This window comes from Mauremys reevesii, linkage group 6 (assembly GCF_016161935.1).
Source record: "Mauremys reevesii isolate NIE-2019 linkage group 6, ASM1616193v1, whole genome shotgun sequence".
NCBI classification, from domain to species: domain Eukaryota; kingdom Metazoa; phylum Chordata; order Testudines; family Geoemydidae; genus Mauremys; species Mauremys reevesii.
The window spans coordinates 47,787,239-47,809,340 of NC_052628.1; the positions used below are offsets into that span (position 1 = coordinate 47,787,239).

General features: G+C 42.9%; 2 protein-coding genes across 9 annotated transcripts in view; one reads left to right on the forward strand and one right to left on the reverse strand.

Annotated features, from left to right (window-relative positions):
• GTF2H2 (general transcription factor IIH subunit 2) overlaps nucleotides 1-22,102 on the reverse strand; it is a 28,874-nt gene that overhangs the window by 1,031 nt on the left and 5,741 nt on the right. For 5 of the 8 annotated variants that reach the window (XM_039544089.1, XM_039544087.1, XM_039544086.1 and 2 more), the window contains exons 7-15: nucleotides 21,574-21,628; nucleotides 20,520-20,625; nucleotides 18,478-18,568; nucleotides 18,243-18,330; nucleotides 17,487-17,594; nucleotides 16,144-16,207; nucleotides 8,341-8,444; nucleotides 366-468; nucleotides 74-113 (exon numbers count right to left, since the gene is read on the reverse strand). In XM_039544089.1, the coding sequence (XP_039400023.1) occupies nucleotides 74-113; nucleotides 366-468; nucleotides 8,341-8,444; nucleotides 16,144-16,207; nucleotides 17,487-17,594; nucleotides 18,243-18,330; nucleotides 18,478-18,568; nucleotides 20,520-20,625; nucleotides 21,574-21,628 (759 nt within the window). Of the gene's footprint in view, nucleotides 1-73; nucleotides 114-365; nucleotides 469-3,714; nucleotides 3,798-7,431; nucleotides 7,512-8,340; nucleotides 8,445-16,143; nucleotides 16,208-17,486; nucleotides 17,595-18,242; nucleotides 18,331-18,477; nucleotides 18,569-20,519; nucleotides 20,626-21,573; nucleotides 21,629-22,102 lie in introns of those variants that run through there. The other 3 variants (XR_005600282.1, XM_039544091.1, XM_039544090.1) reach the window with 3 other exon arrangements.
• Nucleotides 3,805-5,400, forward strand: LOC120407853. Its single transcript, XM_039544092.1, has 2 exons — nucleotides 3,805-4,466; nucleotides 4,588-5,400. The coding sequence occupies exons 1-2, from the start codon at nucleotides 4,025-4,027 to the stop codon at nucleotides 4,773-4,775; spliced, it is 630 nt and encodes a 209-aa protein (XP_039400026.1). The 5' UTR covers nucleotides 3,805-4,024; the 3' UTR covers nucleotides 4,776-5,400.

Below are 22,102 nucleotides of genomic sequence, written 5' to 3' on the forward strand. Positions count from 1 at the left end.
TCAAGATGACCTTCACAAAGATTAATTACATTAAGAAGCAGTGTGCAAATTAGAATACATTTTAATAACTTACATGTTGATCTTTAATCTCCCCTTGGCAGCCTTGACAATAGCTATGAAACAATTCAAATATTTTTATAGAATTTTTTTCTCTTTCAATAACAGCATTTTACAGTCATTTTTATACAATTATAATTTAATATCCATTTCTAGAATTTAAAGGACAAATCACAGCCATTTCACTGAACATGCACTAGTTCAACCAGTACTAAAGAAGCCATTGCCAACTTAGCTTATTTTCAAAACAAAAGATGAAATCTATAAGGGCCCAAGTTGATTCTTTATAGCAGGCATGATTTACATACCGTTCTCCTTTATATTCTTCCAGTGTAACTTCTTGAAAGGCATCCAAAGGAAACAGGTGATGGTAAGACCGAGCCAGATGGGGGGCAGAGACTAATGTAAGCCCTTGAATGTCAAAATAAAAAGACAAAACCAAATCATTTGTCAAGATAAACCAAAATTTTTTATTCCATGAATACAGGAGAAGGTAGCAAAAGTAAGCATGTGTTTACGAACCCTTTGGCCCCACAACCTCCCTTTTTAACAGCAAAAGGTATTTTATGTGAGTGCATCAATTTTAATAATCTGAATTTCTGCCTTAGTCCACATAAAAATAAAAAAAAACTCTTAAAAATTAGAAGGTATACAACTCCATTCTGTTCCACCTAGGTTACTGATTGCAGAGGTTTACAGAAGTATACTAATGGCTTCCTTTGAGGGTTGGTGAATTATTTTAATTCTATACATGAAAATATAAACTATGCCCAAGCCCTTCAATGAAGGCAAGTTACAGCTTTCCTCCAGCACAAGTGATATTTTCACTAGACTATATAACTAAATTGGTTGCTAAAGGAATCCTTTTTTGGATATATATGTATTCCAAATATATTCCAACTGAATATAAGAGATACTGGAATACAAAAGAAATGGAGTCTGATCAAATTCTGATTCACCCCAAATTCCCACTGACCTCAATGAAAGTTTCAAGCACACAAGGAATTCAGCATCCAGTCTAAGACACAACTGTTGGTGTTGTGGTATTGCTTTCTGCACACTGTAGCCCTCAGAGCCTGAAACCCATTTGATACCCAAGACTATAGAATTAAGAACAAGTTCTGCAACAGGCATAATTTAATTTTTCCACATCCCAGTAGCTTAAGGGTTTGTTTGTTGTTGTTGCTTACCATTGTATATAAAGAATCATAGCAATGTAGGGCTGGAAGGACCTTGAGAGGTCATCTAGTCCAACACCCTACACTGAAGCATGATCAAATATACCTAAAACCATACCTAACATTTATTTTGTCTAACCTGTTCTTACAAACCTTCAACAGGGATTCCACAAACTTCCTTGGAAGCCTATTCCAGTGCTTGTCTAACTATAAGGATAGCTAGTTCTTCCTAATATCTAACAAACTCCCTTGCTGCAGGTTAAGCCCATTACTTCTTGTCCTACTGTCAGTGGACATGGAGAACAATTCATCATCATCTTAATATATCTGAGGACTATCCGGTTCTCTGGATAGACAGGGCATGTCTACTTTTCTCAGGAGTAGACATGCCCTGTTTTTTTAACCTTTCCTCATAGATAGAGTTCCACGTTTTGAGTTTTTACCAATTTTCACTAAGTTACCAGGTTTATTAAAGGAGTCCAGTTTTTACTGATTTACACCCCTTTTTCAATCCACTCAGTATTTACTAAAACTTTATGCAATTGTTGTGTTCTAGAGCGCTGAAACTGAAGCAGTTCCACAGTGTAAGACAGTATACACAGAGTAGAGGTTGGAAAATTAAAAATTAATATCGCTCTACTATTGGCTCACAAGGAACAGTGCCTGTCCATTTCTTTGTGTTCATTTAATGTGCCGCTGAGTTTAAAAAATCATCCACAGATAAAGATATGTAATGGCCTTTATCTACCCATCTCCTTATGGCTTTGGATGGACAGGTCTGGTTTCTTCAGGATCCCCACACAGCCAGTCCTACCCTTTCTGTGGCTGGTTCCAGACTACCCCCAAAAGGGCTTCTCCCCCATCCAGGCTTCCAGGAAAGGGCATCTCATTCCCTATTGATCAGGCTAGCCCTTCTCAGGCTTTCCCTTGTCAATCATTTGACTCTGACCCTTCCTCTGAGCAGGCATGCCTGCAATCCTGCCCCAAACCAACAGGGGTGGGCAAACTTTCTGGCCTAAGGGCCACATCTGGGTATGGAAATTGTATGGTGGGCCATGAATGCTCATGAAACAGGGTTGGGGTGCGGGAGGGCTCTGGCTAGGGATGCGGGCTCTGGGGTGGGGCCAGAAATGAGTTCAGGGTACAGGAGGGGGCTCCAGACTGAGACTGAGGGGTTTGGAGGGCGGGAGGGGGATCAGGGCTGAGGCAGAGGGTTGCAGTGCAGAAGGGGGTCAGGGTGCAGGCTCTGTGTAACGCTTACTTCGAGCAGCTCCCAGAAGCAGAGGTATGTTCCTCCTCCAGCTCCTACCTGGGGGCACGGCCAGGCAGCTCTGCACACTGCCTGTCCGCAGGTGCCACCCCTGCAGCTCCCATTGGCTGCAGTTCCTGGCCAATGGGAGCTGTGGGGGCAGCATTAGGGGCAGTGTGCAGGGCCCCTTGGCTACCCCTATGCGTAGGAGCCAGAGGGGGGAACATGCCACTGCTTCCAGGAGCCACACGGAGCGGGGAAAGCCCCCGCTCCCCAGCTGGAGCAGGGCAAGCCCTGAACCCCGCTCCACAGCGGGAACTTGAGGGCCGGATTAAAACATCTGGTGGGCCAGATGCAGCCCCCAGGCCGTAGTTTGTCCATCCCATTCTACACAGTCTCTCTCCCTCTTGGTTACCTAGCAGACTCTGAGTCTGCCCTTGGCTCTCCCTGAACTACCAGCACACAGAGCCCCAGAAACCTAGGTAAGCTCCTTGGGGTTATAGATAGATAAGGTAAACAGATAAACGTGGAATGAAAACGCAAACCTATGTTGAATACCAATAAGCAAATCAGTGCTTAGAAATTTTCAAGAAAAGTAAAGATGGGAGTGAGAAGGATGCATTGTGCTGCAAGCACTGCAGCAGTGAGGTCGTAAGCACTGACTCCGTGGGTGCTCCAAGGCTGGAGTACCCACGGGGAAAAATTAGTGGGTGCTCTGCACCCACCAACAGCCAAGCTCCCCACCCCACCTCCCCTCCTCCGCCTCCTCCCCTGAGCGCGCCACATCCCCACTTCTCCCCACTCCATCCCAGCGCTTGCCACCACCAAACAGCTGTAGCAAGCTCCAGGAGAGAGGTGGGAGGAGCGGGAACATGGTATGCTCGGGGAAGAGGCGTGGCGGGGATTTGGGGAAGGAGTTGAATAGAGGCAGAGACTTGGGGGGGGGGTTGGGGGGGGGAGGAGAGGGGAGGAGGGGGGGAAGGGGGGGGCAGGGGGCAGAGGGGGGGGAAGACCCAGTGGCCATTGCAGTTGGCGCCAGGATTAAGATTAGATTGCATCATGAATAAAAAGGGACATGTAACACAAAGAACAAGAAAACAGAACACAAAAAACAAGAGTTGGATAAACAGTCAATATGAAGAGCTTTTACCAGGGCTTTAATGAAAAAGAAGGCACAGCACGATTGTTGCAATGTGCAATGCTTTTCTGCTGTGCTGCTGGGGCTGGCCTGGGGGACAGATTGATGATTTTGTGCAACAATACTCTCCAGCTGCAAAACCCTTCCTAATGCAGACAACCTCACTCGTAAGCATCTGAAAGAAAATGACAATGCTTTAATATCTATCCTGATGGAAAAGATTGATGGAAATGTGGTGTCTAGTCTGATTTGTGATGAGTCTCCTGATACTTTGGACCTCTAATTCCTGGCCTTTTGTTTTAGTTTTTTTATTTCAAAGCAAGTAAACCCACATTGTTTTGTGCTGATGTGACATTCATCCCCTCTGCTGACAGCCGTTTTGTCAACACAACAATAACTGACATGTTTGAGATGTATCAACTAACTTGGGAAAACGTGGCTACAACTAATACAGATTCTGCTTCCTACATGACTATGTTTGCACAGGAGATTAAACTTAATCAGAAACCAGAGATGCTATGTATTGCCTGTCCAGCTCATCTGATTAATACTGCGCTGTCAGCAGCTACTGCTACAGAAGAAACTAAAGATGTGAAATTTTGCATCACTGGATTCAGGGCCATTTTCAAGCATGCAAACAGACTGAAGGCTTTGTTTAACACAGTGCGAGTTGAGTGCAGAGCCAACTGCCAATTAACTACCCCGTGTTGTGCCACATTGGTGATCTTGTATTTCGCTGTTTGTTATGTAAATAACACATGGACTGTGCTAATGTCTCTCCTAGATTATCCTGAGTTTGTTGGTTCTAAAGCAGAAACTCTGAAGAGACTGGCAAATAACCAAAGTAAGTGCTAGATTCTGTGCACCAAGGTAATATTCATTGTTGAAAACTTGGGAGTCACTGTGTGACACACAGAAATCACTCAAATTTTCTCCAACTAGTGCCAACACATTTGCCAATACAGATATTTACTGGATCCTGAGAACCAAAATCTCAGCTGAACTGAGCACAAAAGCTGCAGGAGAAACATACGGCAAGAAAACCCAGCTGTTTCTGGAAATCCTTCCCACCCTGGAACACAAGAAAACCAAACAAGCACTCAAAATCTTCAAAACAACACAGCCAGAAATAGGAGATGACCATGGCCTATAATCTGAACCCAAAAATGTTTGGTGCCAAAGATTCTTTTTGGAATGTCATCCAGATATTGCACCCCTTCCTCAAGGTGAATTTTGCAGCAGACTATGACTGTTATGCCAGAGTATTTCAACCATTTGCTACTAAAGATAAAATTTCAAATCTGAAAGGGGCATTTACTAATTCCATGAACTTGCCTAACCCTGACGATACAAAACTGGATGTTCTGGCTTTAGAACATCAAGACACACTTCCCAACTTCAGCAAAGTGGCACAGCAAGCTATGAGTGTATCCCCTGGATCTACTGATGCAGAGTGCATATTTTCACAGTTGGACTAATTCCATGACAGCAAGAGGCTCAACATGAATGAGGATACTTTGAAGAAAATTATGCAAACATACGCAAACCAGGATTTCTGGAAAAACTACAAACTCTGAGAGACAAAATATATCTTTGTGTACACACAAGAAGTTTCAATTATACTGTAGTAAAATATGTATATTACAAGTTTTTTTGTTTTTCTTTTTCTTCTCCTCCTCCTCCCCCGCATTTCATAACCTGATTTCATCCCGTTTTTAAGGTTTGGAAAATAAACACTGAAAAATTCCCGGACTTTTTTTTTTTTAAACAAATAAAAACTGAAAATGCAGAATACTCATAGGTCAGGTTTTTTAACCATTTATCATTTTTGTTTCCCTCCACCAGACCCTCTGCAATTTGTTAATATCTTCCTTAAAGTATGGCCCTCAGAACTGGACTCCAGCTGAGGCCTCATCAGCACCAAACAGACAGGACAATTACCTCCCATGCCTTACATATAACACTTCTGTTCATTCACCCCAGAAGTATATTAGCCTTTTTTACAACTGCATCACATTTTTGGCACATGTTCAATTTGTGATCCACAGTAACCCCCTGATCCTTTTCAGCAATATTATCGCCTAGCCAGTTATTCCCCATTTTACAGTTGGGCATTTGATTTTTTATTCCTAAGTGTAGTACTTTGCACTTGTCTTTATTGAATTTCATTATGTTGATTTCAGGCCAATTCTTTAATTTGTCACGGTCATTTTGAATGCTAATCCTGTCTTTCAAAGTGCAAGCAACTCCTCTGTACTTGGTGTCATCCACCCATTTTATAAGCATACCATTCACTCCATTATCCAAGTCATTAATGAAAATACTTAACAGAACTGATCCCAGGACACAACCCTGGAGGACCCCACTAGATATGTCCTCCCAGTTTGACAGTAAACCACTGATAACTATTCTTTGAGTATGGTCTTTCAACCAGTTATGCATCCACTTTATAGTAATTTCATCTAGGCCACATTTCCCTAGTTTGCTTATGAAAATGTCAAGTGTCAAAAGCCTTACTAAAATCAAGATAAATCATACCTACTTCTTCACTGCCCTCCCTCCCCCATCCACTAGGCCAGTACCCTTGTCAAAGAAGGAAATTACATTGGTTGGCATGATTTGCACTTAGCAAATCCATGCTGGCTCTTACTGATAAATCTATTATACTCTAGGTGCTTTAAAACTAATTGTTTAAAAATGTGTTCCAATATTTTTCCAGGTATCAAAAGTTAGGCTGTCTGGACTCAGGGGTGAAAGTAACTTAAATCTCTTACTGTACACGGGCCTGCTGGGCTCCTGAGCAAACTGGGGGGGGGGGAGAAGGGGGCACCACAGCCCTGGGCCCCCGGAAGGGGTGGGGCCTTGGACAGAAAGGGCATGGCCAGTGGCGCTGGAACAATTTTTAGGGCGGGGTGCTGAGCTGTGGCCCCCCCTACCCTGTCCGCATCCCTCAGCGCCCCAGGCTGGGACCACAGCTGGGGGCAGCTGAGGAGCTCCAGGCCGGGGCCAGGAGCAGAGCCCCACAGCCAGGACCCCGGGCAGCAGCAGAGGGCCTGATGGCTGAGACCTGGGGCCAGCAGCTGGGACCTGTAGTGGAGCTCCTGGGCAGGGGGTCAGTGGCCAGGACCCTGGCACAGAGCCACGCTGGGCACAAAGCCTGGGGGAGCAGCAGCTCAGCCTGCAGAGAGGGATCTGTGCCCCCCTAAGACCTCCGGGACCCCCTATGCCCCCCTACTTCCCACACCTATGACAGGGCTGGGGGCCAACCTCCCCCAGCCAGCCCTTCAGCACTGCACAGCAAGCTCTGTCTGGGGCTCCAGTGGTGATTTAAAGGGCCTGGGGCTCCAGCCTCTGCTGAGGTAGCCCTGGGTCCTTTTAAATAGCTGGGCCCCGGGGCAGCTGCCCCTTTTGCCCCCCGTCAGCAGCCCTGCCAGTACGGTCCTTAAGGCACTGCTGTGGCAGCGCTCTAACTTAGACTGTGTACTGGACTGTACCGGCAGCCACCTTCTTACTGGTACGCTGTACTGGCTTACTTTCACCTCTGACTGGTCTATAATTCCCTGGACCCCCTTTTTTAAAAATAGGTACTATCTTTGCCCTGCTCTAGTCCTCCCACATACTCCATGAGTTCTCAAAGATAATTACTAATTGTTTCAGATAATTCCTTAAGGTACCCTAGGGTGCATTTCATCAGGCAATACCAATATGAATACATTTAAATATTCTTTAACCAGTTCTTTCCCTATTTTGGTCTGAACTCCTTCCTCCTTGTTGTTAATAATTGTGCGAAGTATCTGGTCACAATTTACCTTTTCTGTGAAGACTGAAGAAATAAGCATTAAACACCTCAGCCGTCTGAATGTGGTCCATTATCAGCTCTTCTTCCCTGCTAAGTACAGGATTTACACTTTTCCTTTGTCTTTCTCTTGCTCCTAATGTCTTTGTAAAACCTCTTCTTGTTGCCTTTTATTGTCCCTTGCTAGGTGCAACTCATTTTGTGCCTTAGACTTTCTGATTTTGTACACGTGCTATTCTTTTGTACTCATCCTCAGCAATTTGTCCATTTACATTTTTTGTAGGATTCCCTTTTGATTTTCAAGTGCAGCCGAAGCAGCCTCTTAGTATCCTTCCTATCTTTCCATCACATCAGGATCATTTAATGTTATGCCTTTAATATTGTCTCGGAGAAGCTGCTAGCTCTCCTGAACTCATTTATCCCTTAGATTTTCCTACCATGGGACCTTACCTTACAATTCTCTGAGTTTGTCTAAGTCCTTATTCTGCTGCTCTCACTCCTCCCTTTCCTTAGGATCATAAAAATCTATCGTTTCATGATCACTTTCACCCACATTGCCATCAACCTTCAGATCTGCAATCAATTCCTCCCTGATAGTTAGAAGCAAGTCTAAAATGGTGTTCCCCTGGTTACTTCCACCATCTTCTTAAACAAAATGTTGTCCCCAATACATTACAAGAACTTTTTGGACATTCTGCGTTTTGCCATATTTCTTTTCCAAGAGATGCCTGGGTAGTTAAAGTCTCCCAGTCCTACCAAATCTGATGTTTTGGTTATTTCTATAATTTGTTCTGGAAATGCTTCATTCACCTCCTTCTCCTGATTTGCTGGTCTATAGTAGACCCTCCTCCCATGACATCATCTCTCTGTTTCCCCCCCCATTTTGTCTTCAAGTCTATATACTTTGTTTTTTTATACTCACCACAGATTTTGCATTCCACAGGGAGTTCACAGTATTTGGCCCTACACTGGGGACAGAAATATCCACCCAACGTGAGACCTGGATCACTGTTGTTTTCCAAGTGCCTGGGGGTGGGGCAGGAAGAGAAGAAATCAATACTGTTGAAATCTCTTGGACAAATGTGAAACTGTTGGACAGAACTGGAGAACAAGCATAGAGATTGTCACAGAGTTTGGTGTGATGTGAAGTTGCAAATCAACCAGAAAATTCACTATTAAATACACATTTCCTTAAATGACATAGCCATTTAATGAAATGTTACAACAAAACACCAACACTTTACCAGGGTCTTTAATTAAATCCTGGGATTAACCTTCCCATTTTTAAGTAGCAAAATATTAAGAAATTTATTAAGTGTTACCTAATAGATCAATTTCCACTGGTAATGGAGTTTCTAACCCTGTGTCTCAATAAATACCCAAAAATAGGGAAATATCATGAGGAGTTCAATAAGCTTTTTGAAATGTGATCCAGGATTTCCAAGAGAGGAAATTTATGCTTGATTTAGCCACCTGCTTTTGACTCAGAAGCCAGTACCACGCTTTCCCTCAATAACAAGAAAAGATTATTTTTTCCCCCAGATAACTGAAATTTCCTTTACCTCTAGAAAGTGACTTTATAAAAGGCATCCACTACATTATAGTCATAATTTTTCCCTCACACAGAGAAACTCTGGTTTGGACTTAAAACTAAAGATATGCATTTTAATTCTCTCATGGAGCATACACTATTCTTCCTTGAGTGATTACTCATATCGATTCCAATGGGGGGGGGGGGTGCGCGCCACGTGCACAGTCATTGGCAAGTTTTTCCCCTAGCAGCACCTGTTGGTTTGGCTGTGGAGCCCCCTAGAGTGGCACCTCCAAGGCGGACCGTCAAGTCTGGTACTCTTGGACTCCCCAAGCCAGGAGATTGAGGAGGTGGAACTGCCGTCCACCCCGGACACCTCTGAGGCAACAAGGGACTAGTTTGCCACAACAGTGCTACGGTCCCCAGTCCTCCATGCCAAGCCTCCAGCGCCACAACGTATGGCTCCATCTTGAGGCAAACTGGCAATGCTTCGTCCTTCAGTATCGCCAGCAGAGGCAAGAAACCGCTCTGAGTCCCAGCACCGATTGGACTCATGGCACCAGTTGGATTTGCGGCACAAATCCAAGTCACGCCAGCGCTCCGGATCGCAGCACCAATCCCCGCTGCGCGGCAAGTCCCACCCCGGCTTCAGTTGTCTTGGCACCGGTCGGCCACTCCGCGCAGACCCTACTCACAGTACCACTCCAGGTCACAGCACTGCTCTCCAGTCTCGTGGCACTGCTCCCCAGCCCAGCTCCACACCACCCTGGCCATCGCGGTCTCAGTCCTTGTCTTTGGAAGCGGGATCCAGACACTCTGAGCAGGGCCAACACTGGTGAGCCCATAGAAGGCCTGATGTGGGTGCAGGGCCATGGTCTGCGAAGTGGCATGGATCAGTGCAGTAGCCATTTTGGACCCCATGGGAGTACCACCAAGCCCAGGGCACCCAATCCAAAGTTCCCATTCAGTGGTGTCCGAACCAAGGGTGTCAGAGGCATCAGCCAGTCGCCCTACGCCTAAGGGTGCTGAGGTTGTACCGGCCACACTACCTCCCATGGAACCAACCTCCATTCCTGGACCAGACCCCAGGGTGATTAGCCCAGATGTAGAGGCAGAGCAGGAGGCCCCAGGGACCGGAAGGGGCAGGAGGAACCCGTGTCCTCCCTGGACGAGGCATTTGTGGGGACCTCCGCCTCACGGCTGCCCCCATAGACAGCTGTGCCCACCAGGACCTCCTATGCAGGGTGGCACAGAGCATGGGTGTAAAGGCCAAGGAGATGGTAGAGTCAGAGGCCCCTACGGTTGACATCGTGGCCCCGGAAGGCCCATCAAGAGTGGCTCTACCCCTTACCAAAACTATCCAGGCCAACGCGAAGACCATTTGGCAGACCCCAGCCTCCATCCTTCCCACCACAAAGGGTGTGGAGAGGAAATACTTTGTCTCCTCTAAGGGGGAATACCTTTTCACATACCCACAACCCTGCTCTTTGGTGGTGGCTGCGGTGAACGAGAGGAAGAGGCAGGGACATCAAGTCCCAGTGCCTAAGTTGAAGGACTCCAAGCACCTGGATCTGTTCAGGCACAAGGTGTACTCCACTGGGAGTTGCAACTCAGGACTGCCAATCAGCAGGCAATCTTGAGTAGATACCATTTCAATTCCCGGAACTCTATGCTGAAATTTAAGGAGCTGGTACCAGCAGAATCCAGGGAGGAGTTCAAAGCTATTGTTGAGAAAGGCAAGGCAGTGGCACGGACCTCTTTACAGGCCTCACTGGACGCTGCTGACTCAGCTGCACGCACCTTGTCCTGCAGAATTGCCATGCAGCATTGCTCATGATTGCAGGCGTTGGGGCTTTCGCCCGAGGTCCAACAGACCATACAGGACCTGCCTTTTGATGGGGCAGCCTATTTGAGGAGCAGACGGACTCCAGGCTGCCCAGCCTAAAAGACTCCTGGGCAACTATGAAATTATTGGGCATGCATACCCTGGCAACCCAACGCAAACATTTTAAGCTGCAGCAACAGCCTCCTTGGCCGAGGCAGGATTTCTATAGGAGAAGAGGCAGGAACAGCAGGCGCAAGCCTTTCCACCCCTCATCTGGGCAGGGCCAAGGCCCGACCAAACCATTGTCTGGTTCAAAGCAGGCTTTTTGAAGGTGCGCCTGAGGACGGTGCATCAGCAATGACCTCAGATCCTTCTCCTTGTTTCCTGAATCGTCTGTCCCACTTCTGCCGTGCTTGGTCCCAAATAGACCGCTGGGTCCTTCGCACAGTAAGATGGGATATTCTCTACAATTCTGCTCCTCCCCTCCTTTCCACCCCCCTTCCCCATCCCTCTTCAGGGACCCTTCTCACGAGCAACTCCTTATCCAGGAGTTGCAGGCACTCCTCACCAGAGGAGCGGTGGAGGAGGTTCCTCAGTAGCTCAGGGGCAAGGGATTCTATTCCTGATACTTCCTAATCCCCAAAGCCAAGGAGGGCCTCAGACCCATTCTAGACCTGCAAGGCCTCAACAAATTCATGGTAAAGTTAAAGTTCCACATGGTCTCCCTGAACACCATCATTCCGTCTCTGGATCCGGGAGACTGGTATGCCACCCTCGACCTCAAGGACACTTACTTCCATATATCCATACGTCCAGCGCACAGACGGTTCCTCCAGTTTGTGGTCAACTGCAACTATTATCAGTTTACAGTCCTCCCTGTAGCCATAGGATTATTTTGCTAGCTATTATATCATAGAATCATAGATTATTAGGGTTGGAAGGGACCTCAGGAGATCTAGTCCAACCCCCTGCTCAAAGCAGGACCAATCCCCAAATGGCCCCCTCAAGGATTGAATTCACAACCCTGGGATTAGCAGGCCAATGCTCAACCCACTGAGCTATCCCTCCCCCTCACTACTAATCCAGCCATCTGTATCAAATAACATGTTTCTGAAATTAATCTATTTCATTCTTATATTTTATCAGTATTAATTCCTTGGAATTTAGGATGTGTTGAGGCATGTGTTGCCTAATAAGTTTTTGCTGAAATGCAAGAAGCCTGTAAGGTCTGTAAGATCCAGTAAGATATGCTATACAGCAAAGAGTATAATCAGTTATGAATATGTCACCATAAAAGCTGGCAACCTTTGGCACAGATAAGTATGGTCCCTGAACTTTGGGGAACCAAAAGGGGGGGGGGAACTATCCATATGACATGACAGGTTTATCCGTCATCTACAACCAGTTGGTAATCGCAGAGTACACCACAACTTGGAGGTCACCAAGAGAACCTAGGTTGGCAGTTTTGGAGTGAGATAATCCTTATTAATATATTTATAAAGTGTCATAATCCACTAACCTGTAGGAAAAGGGTACCCATAAATTTCTTAGGGTATGGAAATAGGATCTGAGTATAGTAGGTTGGGCCTGAATTACATAGGGTCAGGATCCTATAAAATACCTTGTAAGAAAGGCTCTTGTAGGCTCTTCTAGCTCCTGAAGCTTTGGTTTCTTGGAGTGCTTTTTCCAGTTCTCCTATACTCTATATACTATCTTTTCATCTATCTATTCTATCCTCTATCATACTATCAGATCAGCTTGTGTAGTATAGTATAACTACTCAACATTCCTAACTATCGGGGAAGCCAGCACACATCGATCGTGTAATTGGGCATGCCAGGAGTGAGGCTGGTCCTTCACCTCCTATTACCAGGTCCTCAAAAAAGGGTGAGAGTATGTTAGGTTAAGGTATTTATAGAAGAAAGAAGAAGTGGGCTGTAGCCCACGAAAGCTTATGCTCAAATAAATTTGTTAGTCTCTAAGGTCCCACAAGTACTCCTGTTCTTTTTGCGGATACAGACTAACACGGCTGCTACTCTGAAACCTATAGTAGAAATGTTACCACCAGGAGTTTGGGAATTTTTTTTTTCTGTTTTGCAGTTATAACTTTCATAGCGTTTATTATTATGTTAATTTCAATAAAGTTGTTATTAATTTGGTATTTTCCTTAGTGTACATGTTCTTGCCAAGCACCCTGAAAGTCCTCTCCTGATACAGAACTCTCTGAGTTCTTTAACTCTGTAGTCTGAATTGGATAAGAACCTATAAATCTTCTGGTCAGATACGATCAGTGGCGAGCCATAACAATTAACCTATCAAATTCAGGTCAACATCCCTTTCGGTCTGTCAACAGCACCCCAGGTATTCATCAAGTGCATGTCATTCATAGCGGCCTTCCTTTCTTGTAGGCCAGTGCAGGTATACCCGAACATCGACGACTGGCTGCTTCGGGGGTGCTCCAAGGACCAGGTGGGATAATAGATTTGACTGGTGAAATCCACCTTCGACAATCTAGGTCTCCTTCTAAACGAGAGCAAGTCGACCCTGATACCAACTCAGAGAATAGAATTTATAGGGGCAGTGCTGGACTCGACTTGGGCCAGGGCATTTCAGACAGACAATCTCGGACATCATATGCAGCCTCGGACAGTACCTCACCACCAAAGCAAGGAGCTGCATGATCGCATGGCGTCATGCACGTATGTGGTGCAACATGCCAGGATGAGACTCAGACCTCTCTAGCTTTTCATCAAGGACGCGACAGTCTGGACTCGGTGGTCACTCTACCAGCACAGGTCCTCCAGGCCCTCGATTGGTGGCTCAATCAGCAGGAGGGTGGAGCCCATTCCTCTCCCCTATGTCTGGAAGCCCTCCAGCTGTGGAAGTTTTGCATAGCCAACTCAGTTCACCTGGAGGCAACCACGAGGTCCTTCTGCAACCATGAGTGGTCCATCCAGCTGGACCTCATCATCTTCCAGAGGTGGGCAATTTCCCACATCAATCTCTTTGCCACTCGAAGCAACAGGAAGTGCCAGCAGTTCTGCTCCTTCCGAACCACAGGCAAGGCTCCATCGCAGATGCCTTCCTCCTGTCATGGTCCGACCATCTACTATATGCATTCTCATTGTTTCCTCTCGTACACAAAGTCCTGCTCAAAATCCGCAGGGACAAGGTGGCAATGATACTAGTAGCGCCGGCGTGGCCATGCCAGCACTGATATACCACCCTCTTGGAGCTGTCGATGAACGTCCCAGTCATGTTGCTGCTGTTCCCAGACCTGATCACCCAGGACCACGGTCGTCTTCATCACCCAGACCTCCAGTCTCTCCACCTCACGTCCTGGAAGCTTCATGGCTAAACCGCAAAGAGCTCCCGTGCTCTGTCAGGGAAGTTCTACTTGGTAACAGGAAGCCGTCCACTAAGGCCACCTATCTGGCAAAGTGGAAGAGGTTTACAATCTGGTGCTCCCAGGCCCTCATTCCTCTCATCTGGACTATCTGTTACACCTTAAGCAGCAAGGCTTGGCTGTTTCTTCCATCAAGGTACACCTAGCAGGTATCTGCGCATTCCACCCAGGAGCAGCTGGGTGCTCCCTCTGTACCAACCCCAGGGCTGGCCGCTTCCTCAAGGGCCTGGAGTGTCTGTACCCACAGGTTTGGCAGCCAATCCCTGCATGGACCTCAACCTGGTTCTCTCCAAACTAATGGGGCCCCCCTTTGAACCGTTGGCAACCTGCTCGCCCCTTTATCTATCATGAAAGGTTGCCTTCCTAGTTGCCATTACTTTGGTGAGATGGGTTCCAGAGCTCAAGGCCCTCACCTCTGACCCTCCATACACTGTCAGCTTAGGCCTCACCCGGCTTTCCTTCCAAAGGTTGTGTCCCAATTTCACTCTAACCAGAACATTTTCCTGCCTGTGTTTTACCCCAAACCGCATGCAAGCAGTCAGGAATAGAGACTCCACCCTCTAGACATTCGCCATGTGCGCACCTTTTAGATCAAACACATGAAACCGTTCCAAAAGTCGAACCAGCTATTTGTGGTGGACCATATGAAAGGCCTCCCTGTCTCATTGCAGAGGATCTCATCGTGGATTACCTCTTGCATCCACACCTGCTATGAATTAGCAAACGTTCCAGCCCCGGCTCTCACAGATCACTCCACAAGGGCACAAGCATCATCAATAGCATTTCTGGCCCAGGTGCCAATCCAAGAGATCTGCAGGGTGGCAATGTGGTCTTCGGTGCATACCTTTGCCACTCACTATGCCATGACTCAGCACACTAGAGACGATGCAGCCTTTGGCAGAGCAGCGCTCCAGTCTGTGATTCCATAACTCTGACTCTACCACCTAGGTAAGGCTTGGGAGTCACCTAAATGGAATCAATATGAGCAATCACTCAAAGAAGAAAAATAGTTACTCACCTTCTTGTAACTGTTCTTCTTCTAGAGGTGTTGCTCACATCCATTCCAAACCCAGCCACCTTCCCCTCTGTTGAAGTAACTGGCAAGAAAGAACTGAGGCGGTGCCAGGTTGGCAGGGTTATATATTGAGTGCCATGGAGGCACAACTCCAGGTGGCTCTACAGTCGACCTGACGTGCTGCTAGGGGAAAAAACTTTCTGACTGTGCACACGGCACGCAAACACCCTAATTGGAATGGATATGAGCAACACATCTCAAAGAACAAGAGTTATGAGAAGGTGAGTAACCGTTTTTTTCCTTCTGAAACTTAAAAAAATCCTCTATTGTCTCTTCTCACAAAGAAGGGCACTCTTGCTAATCAAGCTTTCAATTTCACTATACATTATCAATGAAACTAATGGAAGACTCAGTTCCAGGTATTCTCTCTTTATCACCACCATGTTTACGGATGCTGATTTATATTATTTGCTATAGTATAGTAAAAAGTGTTTATGTATTGCAGTGGCTCCTAAGGGCACCAGTCAGGGATCAGGGTCACCATTGTGCTAGGCACTATAAAAACAACCAAAAGATGATTGCTACCCTAAAGATCTTAAAATCTAAGGAAGTATAAGATAAGAGACAACAGCTGAATACAAACAGATGTTCGCAGTACAAGATAAAATGAGACTATTATGAACAGTTGTACACAGTGACCTGAAGATGACCTCTGTATAAGCGCAAAACTTGTCTCTCTCATCAAAAGAAGTTGGTCCAATAAAATATATTACCTCACCCACCTTGTCTCTCATTATGAACAATGTCATCAGCAGTGGTCACAGCACACCTGCTGCCTACCCATTTTCATGATATTTTGTACCTTTCAGTGCATATACAGCATTTTCTAAGTTTATCTAGATACCACAGAATTCTAATAATGCCTAAAAGTAACCATATTTTACTTACGCCATGCTAAATGATGGTTTAGCATCCTGATCAGAGAGCGAAGCAATGGTATGCTGAGGAAAACCTTAGGAGACAAGAAAAATATTACATCAGTATATGAATTGGTAACATACAACAAACAACTTCCTATTTGAGTGGAGAAGTTAAAAAGTTAGGGGTTACTGTTTAAAATATTTCATGTTATTACAGAAGTCAATAAACCTTTTCCTAGATATTAAATCCATTGTGAGTGTTCTCTTCCTACTTCTGCCTCCAAATTCTGTATTGCATCTCCTTACAAAAATAACTTTTCCCCCCCACTTAGAGTGAAATTGACAAACCCCAATTTTTTTGGCATACAATTACAGAGAAAATTAGGTGAGATAGTAGAGAAGAAGAAAGAGCAATGTATTAAAGGGAACTATGGTTCAAGTCAGAAATTAAAGGGAACTAATTTAATGTTCAGACTTCAGAGACATGATCCCTTTGAATGCAGTATGATGGTTAATACAATATTTTCTGGAGGTCCTAGGTAGCTTCCAGTCCTCCTCTGGTAATTATTTATATAAACTATCTCCTTGGTTGAGATGAGCAATAAGAAAAACTGTTCCACTGATTAGACTGAAAAAACAAAAGGTTAAATAATTTAATTATAAGGATGATTACACACAAATGTCTACTTTTTATGTATTTATTCACTTTGACGAATGAAAATAAAGTTGTTTTAAAATGGGGAACAAGCCTGCACAGTGGCACTGCAGCAGAACATTGTGCTGCTACTTAGCTTCAGGCTCACACTCTTTCACAATTCTTTTTCTATCACAAGGAAGCAAAGGAGCTCATTCCAGTTGTTAGAAAGGAACAAGCTGACAAGATTTTTCCTAATATATGCCCGATCAGTTAATCAAGCAACACGGACATGAATTTAAAAGGCTCATGGATTTTGGCCTAGGTACAGAAGGCAGTCATCATGATAAAATGGCAAATAAAAATACAAATGGAGAGGCACACATTTTAGGTTTATCATCTTAATATTTTACATATCACATTTTTCCACTACTGCACAAAGAAATATTGTGTAAAATTTGTTACTACCCACTTAAAATGGAGTTTTGTCTCTCTTGTTTTAATTCTCAATTTTTAATTTAAATAGCTAAATGGTTTGTAGGTATATTGTTAAATATGTTAAAATTCAGTTTGCTAAAACTGAAAAATTAAAGTGAAAACAATTATGCATCAATATGTTTTTCAGATTTCAGACAGCTTCCTTGTTCGTATTACTTTAATACAGAAGACACAAAAGAGGATGTTACACCAAAGATTCTTAAATCTTGCACTTAAAATTTAATAAAACAAGATCCTACCCATTCGAATAAGGGAGCATTCAGAACTTGAACTGGCAGGTGGAGGGCTAATATGATGCATCAGCAGCTCCTTATAGTGGCTTTCATCTAAAATTACATGGTACGTTCCTACCATGGAGAAAAAAAATGCATGACTCTCCGCTGACTCATTTATTAAGAATAGGTAAGCACCAAAATCATAATACCTGTTCAAATAATGTATGGATAATTTTACTGAGATCAGAACCATGAACAAGAAAAAAAAAACCATGGAAAATCAAGTTTAGGCAAAACTTGAAAACAGTTTAAGCAAAAATGTATAATTCTAATAGTGCAAAATATATGGGATGTTACCTATAGTAGTTACATTTTTTTTAATATAAAGTATGACGGTGTACCTCTAAAAGCTAGATAGTGAGAGCCTACCTTTCCCTCTCCACACTAACTAACCATTGTAGTCACTAATGGTAATATATATTTAATAACTTTTATATGATGCAGTTTGCCTACAGACTTTTTCAGGTATCCTTATTTCTTTAATCATCTCTCTTCCAAATCAGCAACTATGGTTACATATCAAATTTACTGAATTTGTATGACTTCTTTAAACGGAGGGAGAAATTATGAAATAGTCTCCTAACACAACAGTAAGTTCAAAAAAAAAACATCCTCTTTAAACATTAGAATTTATTTTTAAAAAATTGTCAAATCTTTCAGACTTACTTTTAGACTTAAATGACTATTACTGTCATGTTCAGAATCAGTCTATATACTTACCACCTGTTTCTCGGGCAAGTACAGTACAAACTCGAACTTCAGCAGATAGACCGATGACAGATACTCTGATCTTAACTGCTTTTAAACACTTCACATAGAAAAACAAAAAACACTCGAATGCATCAGCAAGACTGCAAACTGTAAAAGGTATATAAATATTCAATTTAAAAGTAATCACAAAAATGATGCATCAACATTTTTTTTTAAAAGAAGTACTAATTCTTTACTTCTATACCTTAATTAGATCATAGATATTAGATGGATCACACGTTGTCAGGCTACTGAAGATAATCAAAACCTCTCTGCTTGTATGTCCTGGCATGTGCCTATAGAAGGTAAAAAGATGTATATTTAAATTAGCTATAAACTAAGAATATAACAATTACATACACGTATGTTGAAGTCTGATGCTGTGGCTTTTTAAGAATCCCCAAGAGTAAAATTTCCTAGTACTCAGTTGTACAAAATTCAGAAAAACACATGGCTAATGCCCACAAACACCAAAGGATGCTGTAAATCTAACCTACTCAAGTAACCCTTTCAAGTTGATGGCTTGTTATAGTTCTTGAAGTTATCCCACCACAGTCCTCCAGGGAAAAATTAGATTAAGTCTGACACGACCACAACAAATCATCTCCGAGCATTTTTCTTTTTTTTAAACCATTATTCTGTGGTCAATTCGGAGATGCAAATCTATGATATCTTTCACAGAGAGCGGATCCTCAAAGTTTCTAGTGTCTTTCTGTCTCTCTCACTTCCACATATCAGAATACTGCAAATGCTTTAAGATAATCTTTTTTCTTTTCTTTTCAACTCTCTATAGGAAAAAAAATCATCATCAACTCAGACAACAAGCTTCTTGTATTTCCTTTTAAGGCTTTTAACAATTTAGAACCACTCTAAATAGCCATCCTTGTAACTTACTGCAATGTCCACCACATCCTTTACTGTCATTGCTCTTGGCCTTTCTTGCTCGCCAGTCAGACTCTCCCTCGAACATCCATTCTTTCTCTCATGCCACTTATTTACCAAGCAAACTCCCTCCCAGCAAAAAATCTAAAAAGCTACTCACTTTTCATGTGATACAAAACCCAGCCAGATGACCTTGCCGCAGGTGGTAAACTATGACTGTTCCTCTTCCTCCTCCTTCCTTTTCTCATATCTTTAACTAACCCCCCCCACTCCTGCCATTCCCCCAGACCCTACCTCTACAGCCAAATTTAAAATAGTTAAAAATAAAAAATAGGAAACTAACAAAATTGATGGTATTTCATCATCCTGTTCATTTACCTGTCTTCTAAAGCCCCATTTCCAAACCTTCATCTGTTATTAGATTTTAACCTTTCTAGGACAGGGGCTATGTTGTCTTCAGCTGTGTTTGTACAATACCCAGCACAATGGGGCTTGGATCCTGAGTGGGGCTTTTACACATGATGAATTATTTTTTTAATTATGATAAACTGCTCCTTTTGCTACAGTAACCCAGGTTCCATTTGTCCTAGCCTCATAGCTGAGTTCATTAAAACCATTCCTACAGACCACTACTTACACCATTTTTCCCATTTGACTTTACAGCTTTGGATTGCTCCATGAAAAGTCTGTTCATATCGGAGGAGCTGAGCCACTTACTGTGCAGAAAACAAAATTTTAATATGTTCTTTGCTTTAATGGATATGCAGTTAAAAGTTCAAAATCTGCACTTTTCAGCTCTTTGCATGTAACAGCTCTCGTCTTGCCTACCTCTTCAAAGAAGAGAATGAAATCCTATACAGAAATACTCAGAAGTGTTAATTTTGGCAGTAACTGTTTCTCTAAGGTGCTGAAACGGAGTGAACCAAAAGACAAGGGGACATTTGATATTTATATAATAGGTAACTAACAGTTATGGTTTGTTTACATGTTTTGATAAATACTTTGTGCTCTTATAGAGACAGAAAACCAAAGTTCCCCACTTCTTACTAATATTAAATAATGCTTCCAATTTTTCCTAACAACAATTACAGCAGCATAAACAGGTTTTTGTTTGGGAATATTAAATGCTTTAATGTTTTATTTTTAAAATGACAATTATGTTGACTGTGCATTGTACAAAGCAGAAGTTAGTTATCTGTATTGTAATAACACCTTAAGGTATCTCAGAAGGATCAGTGCAGCACTGTGCAAGGCATTACTCCCAACACAAATACGCTCCCTGCCACAAAGAGCTTACAATCAGCGTTTTATCAGTTTCTGTTGTTCCAAAAAGAATGAAACCTATAACAACCTACATATACTAACTTTAAAGTCTGCATGGCCAAATTTAAAGAGTTATACAGAGATGGTTCTCCATGGCAGGTCAGATCTACAGCTTTCTTCAGAGCAGTTGTATGCTTTCTTGGGTTTCCTATAAGTAAAAACAAAAAACAAAACTCACCTGAAATGGTAAGATAACTGAAAAATGTACAATTGTAAGATTTTTTTATAAATGTATACTGATACAGTATGAAATACATAAACAAAATATCCTAAAGTGAACTGTATCACAAATTGTTTTAGTAACAATACTATTTAGTACTTACATTGTCCTTTACATCCTCAAAGCACTGTACAAACATTAAATCGCTCTCAAAGCACCTAAACAAGGTAGTAGTTATCTCAATTTTACAGATGGCATAGTAGACAAGGGGAGGTTAAATTATTTGCCTGAAGCCACACAGTTTGATAGTGGTAGAACATACATTAGAAATCAAGAGTTCCTGTTTCTCAGCCTCACCTCTAATCCTCCATTAACTACAATTACAAAGTTAAAACAGATAACAAGGAGAGAAAGAAAATAACCAGCATCAGAAAAAAGGTAATTTTTTCATATGATATTTGAAATATTGATGAGGGAGAAATATGAGAAGGCTGTTCCAAATGGGAAGAGCTCCTAGAAGACGGCTCTCGCACCGAATCATGAAAATGTATATAAAAGAGGAATTTGGTGAGAGAGGAAAAAGAGAGAAGGAAGGGCAGGCAATAGAGAAAGTCATATGTTGGCACTCAATACAAATTACATGCACAAAGTTATCAAGAGAAAAATCAACACTGAAATTTGATTTCTGCTCTTAAAACATACATATATTTATATTCTAAGCATAAGTAGACTCCCTGACCAATCAGAAACCTATCTCAAAACAGGCTACAATCCTGCAATTAGATCCACTAACGTGGACCCCTAAACCCTTCTGGTGCTCTACTAACTTCATTAGGGTCTGCCTGTATGGAACAAGTTGCAAGATCAGGGCTGTAGAGTGCAACAGTTATAGTGATGACAATGATTCTCTAATACAAAAGGATACTTCTTTCCTACCTGAAAGTTCTGTCAGCTTTTCAGCTCTTTTACTCTTAGTTACAATTACACCAATCTGCAAGAAATAGTTCTATTAGTGAGTTATCAATTTGATCTACATTCTTAGTATACCTTGTGTATTGTTATATAGATCTTTTTGGATCAGTGCTTATAATACCCACATATTTAAATCTCTGCAGCCTTTCTTTGCAAGCACAGTAATTTAAAACCATCTCTCACTTTGAGATACAGGAAATTACTAGCACAACTCCCTTTGTACTAAAATGAAAATATATTCTTAATTCTTCACTTTATTGGTACCTCTAGCCCCTAAGGACTAAAATGTCTCTTTACATCCTCTTTCTGGCATTAAGAATGCAATTCTAAATCCTAATTGTGTTAGCATTTGTACTTCAGAAAACTGTAAATCAATATTCAATTGAATTCTCATCCTCACCATTTAAGAGGAAAACAAAAATGACAAGATCGGGGGAGAAAGGGGAAAAGACTAATATTAATTTAAAATAATCTGTTGAAAAATGTTTAAAAT